Here is a 4,194-nt window from a genome sequence, read left to right as displayed (position 1 = left end):
ACGCTTTGGGTTGTCGTAGTGGATCCACTTTTCATTCCCCGTCACTATTCGAAATTGCAAAAAACCCTTCCGATTTTGTCTTTGGAGAAGTTGTTCGCACGTAAAAAGACGGCGTTCGACATCTCTGGGTTTGAGTTCATGCGGAACCCAATTTCCTTGCTTTTGTACCATACCAATGGTCTTGAGACGGTTTGAAATCGCTTATTGAGTCACTCCCAAGTTTTCTGCGAGCTGCTCTTGAGTTTGGCATGAGTCTTGGTCCAATAATACCTCTAACTCAGCGTCTTCAAACTTTACAGGCCTTCCTTTGGGTTCTTTATTTTCCACATCAAACTCGCCGTTTTTAAACTTTTGAAATCACTCACGACAACTTCTCTCACTTAAAGCAGCATCACCATAAACTTCTACAAGCAACCGATGCGCCTCAGCAGCAGATTTCTTTAAATGAAAGAAATAAATCAAAACTTCCCGCAAATGACGCTTATTCGGTACAAAACTCGACATTTTCGAACGAAAAAAATGTATACTGACAATACAAAGTCAATAGTATTTTAAGGTTATGTTGTTGCCAGGTGTCCAAACTTTCTATATGATGTTTTACATCTGACGATTTCAAAGTAATCTTGTCGGTGGAGCCATTTTTTGAGAACGGCGGAAACTTATTTGTATTACTAATATATATGTAAAATATGTATAAATACAAATTTAATATTTCGTATATAATCTTACCTTAATATTTCATCATGCAACTGGATGCACGTATCGAGTTCATGCTCATTCGTAATATTACGAATTTTCTGTGCTAGCAAATCAAATCTCACCGAAGAGTAGAATAGAAGAATTGCGAGGTTTACCTGAATGCACAGTCCAGCTGCAGCTTGTAAACCGACTATTGACTGATGTAAATATATTATACTTTTTACGGGATGCTGTTCCACGGAAAACGGATACTTTGCATGAGTCGGTAATTGTTGCGGAAGCAGTAACGGCCCGCAAATAACACCGATGGCGGTCAAATAACACCACACAGTGTAAATGCCGTAAACGCGCTTGTAATTATTAACATAATACAGCAGCATAATATTTGTCTTCTCATCTGCTCGTTTACAAAACATTTCTATTTCATAATAAAACATCTGAAACAATATGTTAGTAATAACTAATTATAAATTTTGGAATATATTAGAGGTGTACAAATGCATTTAGTGCCTATATAACTCCATTTTGAAATTAAATATTTTCTCGCCCTTTTGCAGTTTGTACACTTTTACGTTTTGTGGATCTTTTCAAAATACCACATGCTTGAGCGAAGTAGATGACATAACATCGAAAAACAGTAGTAAACACGATAGAGTCCGAAAAGAAGAATTCATAACATTGTATCATTTTCATATTATAATTAAGGAGTTAGAAAGATTTGAAGTATTGGAAAAATTTTCAGTTTTTCACATTTTCGGATATCGTGAATTTTTAAAAATATTTTCCCTTTTACTAAATTGAAATGAAAAAAAATTGGGATTAGGAAAGCAGAAAATGTGCATTGATACGCGGATAGTCTAAAAGTGGCATAAAATTGCACACTATGGCACTTAATTGATAGGAAATGAAAGTGTTTCGTCCAGCGTACTTCACATATAATGACATTTTTTTACTTTTTTCCCTTCTCTTACTCATCGTTCTTTTATATTTAGGAAACAGACGCATTTGGCTAAGCGGCACCCTGTAATAAGATTAGAAATCTAGTTCAAAGATGCCGACCGAATATGGAAAGACGTTGATCCGTCATAAAACGTAGACTCAAAAATTGTTCATGGGATTTTGATAACGTCAGATACACCTGTTGTTTCCTAAAACGTCCGTCTACAAATAGTACAAAAGAATATGCCGTGAGTAGCAATTATTGCGCTATAGAGTTGTAAAAATCATACGATCTTAGAATAACAAACCACACAATGTCTTATCTTCCCATCATAAATTGAGGCAACTCATTCTCACTCCCTTTCACATCTCCACACCTAAATCACGCCACATTTTTCCCTTTCTCATTCAAAAAGCGCGAAAACACAGCTATCTCCTCCCTCTCTTATGCCTTGCATTTGATTTGCCAGCATTCTAAGCACTACGTCCAGCCTCTACCCATTTTTCTTCCCGAAAAAGAATACGTTTCTAAAAAAACATAGCTCTCTCTCCTCAATCGTAGAAGTGGTCAATTTCTGTTTTCTACATCGCAAGGTTTGTCACTACTCCATACATCTACCCCTTAAGAAAGTGTTGGGGAACTTCTCCCAACTTCCCACATCTTCTTTCCACAAAAATTGATTTCATTGATAATCATCATCTGTCACTCCTAAAATCTTTCCCTATAAAAACCCAATTTTCTTGCCGTCTCGTGCATTACATTTTCGTCAGTGTTACTATTCTACTTGTCACAATTATTTTTTCCATCACTCCCACTTATTTGTTCGTCACTTTGAATGCAGTCCTTTGTCTTAGCTCCGCTGCCTGGAATGCTTGCAACCATTTCCAAATGTTCTGTTCATCCGATTCAAGAATCAAATGTCAAATATCGAATTTCAAGATTTCGCGATTTGAAATTACATGATAAGGAATCCAGTAATAACAGGCCGTGCAGGCTACGAGAACTTCTCCCAAAGAAGATCACAGTCAAACAAGACATATTCTCAATTGTAGTAGCTGTCAGCGTTTTCCAAAAGTGAGTAACCCCATATTCACCATTTTATCTTTCTATCATTAGTGAGTTAACAAATTCATGGTACCTTCTCTCGCTCAATGCAAACCTCCTAGGAAGTATCTATGCATCGGGCTTATGCTGACGTAGTACGGGAGATTGTCCTCGAAGACCCAGAGTTGGTCCGTCGTAACATGAAGATGCTTATATAAACTTTATTTTGGAACCATAAATTCATCTCCGAGTAATTTTCTCCCAGACCCAAATTATTCTCCCCCAACTCTTCTAAAGTCCTTCTAATTTCCCCATAACGGCAGTTTTCACGATTCTCGCTCGTAGTCCCACTCGCTAATATCATCTCCCCTTTGATCGATATGGAATATACCTCCCGGATCATCGAGTCGTTTCCCGTGGGACTTTCTAGAACGGTTCCCGTTTTTCTTTTGGAATACGCCTACGTTTCCGTCACCAACATCCATAAAGCCTATTAACGACTTCATGTCATCCTACTCCTAATTAATTGCCTTCTCCATAGGCACACACATAAACATATACACACGCGATAAATAAATTTCGCCGATACTGATAGACATCTTGCTCATTTGTAACTTTTCGCGCCAGACGTTGTTATTCATGTTCGTTGAATTAATAATCGATTATGTAAATTTTATATTGCTAATCTTATTTCTATGTTAAAATAATCTTCTTCCTTCTTTTCATAAATAAAATTCGCGTATATGTAATTATATTAACTTCGTCCTTATATTTTCTTCCCATTTATTCCAATTTGCTCCCATTCTCGGTAAAGGGATTCAATTCCTTGACCAAAAATAGGACCACTTGTCGTACGCTATGCGACATTGTAATATTAGGTTATGTTAACAGATGCAACAAGTTGATTGTATGACGTATATGATCTATTTACTTTGACCGCTAAGTTCCACTAAAGCCATCTATAGGGAAACGGCGGGAGCAAAGTTGTTCACCTAATACGTTAATATGAACAGATATCGCTTATGTCATGTTGAAAGATGACCAGGTATTACTAACTTCCAGCTAAGAGACGCCATATTTAGTTGAGACACTGCCTCGAACGGCAAGTTAAAATGGACCGTGACAAGTTGTTTTTTCGATGTGTACTTCCACACTACTTCAATATGAAAAAAACTGCAGTTGAAACACATTGATTGCTTGTATAGACTTATGGTGAGCACCATCTAAAACTATGTGTAGACAATGGTTTCAACAATTCAAATCTGGCGATTGTGACCCTTATGACAAGCAACGACCAGATCAGTCGACAAAATTTGAAGTTTCCGAATTACAAAGTTTGCTGGATGAAAACTCTTCTCAAACACTCAAATAATTGTCTGAACAGCTTAATGTTAATAAGTCAACAGTATCCCGATATTTGTATGCCATGGGGAAAAAACAGAAAGAAGGAAAAATGCTGTCACACGAGCTGAGCGAGAACGTTATTGCGAAACGACTTAACATCACCATTT

General features: G+C 37.1%; 1 protein-coding gene across 1 annotated transcript in view; it reads right to left on the bottom strand.

The window, feature by feature from the left end:
• LOC106742902 overlaps window positions 1-1,322 on the bottom strand; it is a gene marked incomplete at its 3' end in the record, with an annotated part of 3,692 nt that extends 2,370 nt beyond the window's left edge. Inside the window, exons 1-2 of the mRNA XM_014616258.1 lie at window positions 1,296-1,322; window positions 730-1,136 (exon numbers count right to left, since the gene is read on the bottom strand). Of these exons, the coding sequence (XP_014471744.1) occupies window positions 730-1,136; window positions 1,296-1,322 (434 nt within the window). The remainder of the gene's footprint in view (window positions 1-729; window positions 1,137-1,295) is intronic.
• Window positions 1,323-4,194: the final 2,872 nt, after the last annotated feature.

This window comes from Dinoponera quadriceps, unplaced genomic scaffold (assembly GCF_001313825.1).
Source record: "Dinoponera quadriceps isolate SergipeBrazil2010 unplaced genomic scaffold, ASM131382v1 scaffold978, whole genome shotgun sequence".
In the NCBI taxonomy this organism is placed as follows: domain Eukaryota; kingdom Metazoa; phylum Arthropoda; class Insecta; order Hymenoptera; family Formicidae; genus Dinoponera; species Dinoponera quadriceps.
Note: the sequence above shows the minus strand (reverse complement) of the source record. Positions and strands in the feature narration are given on the sequence as shown.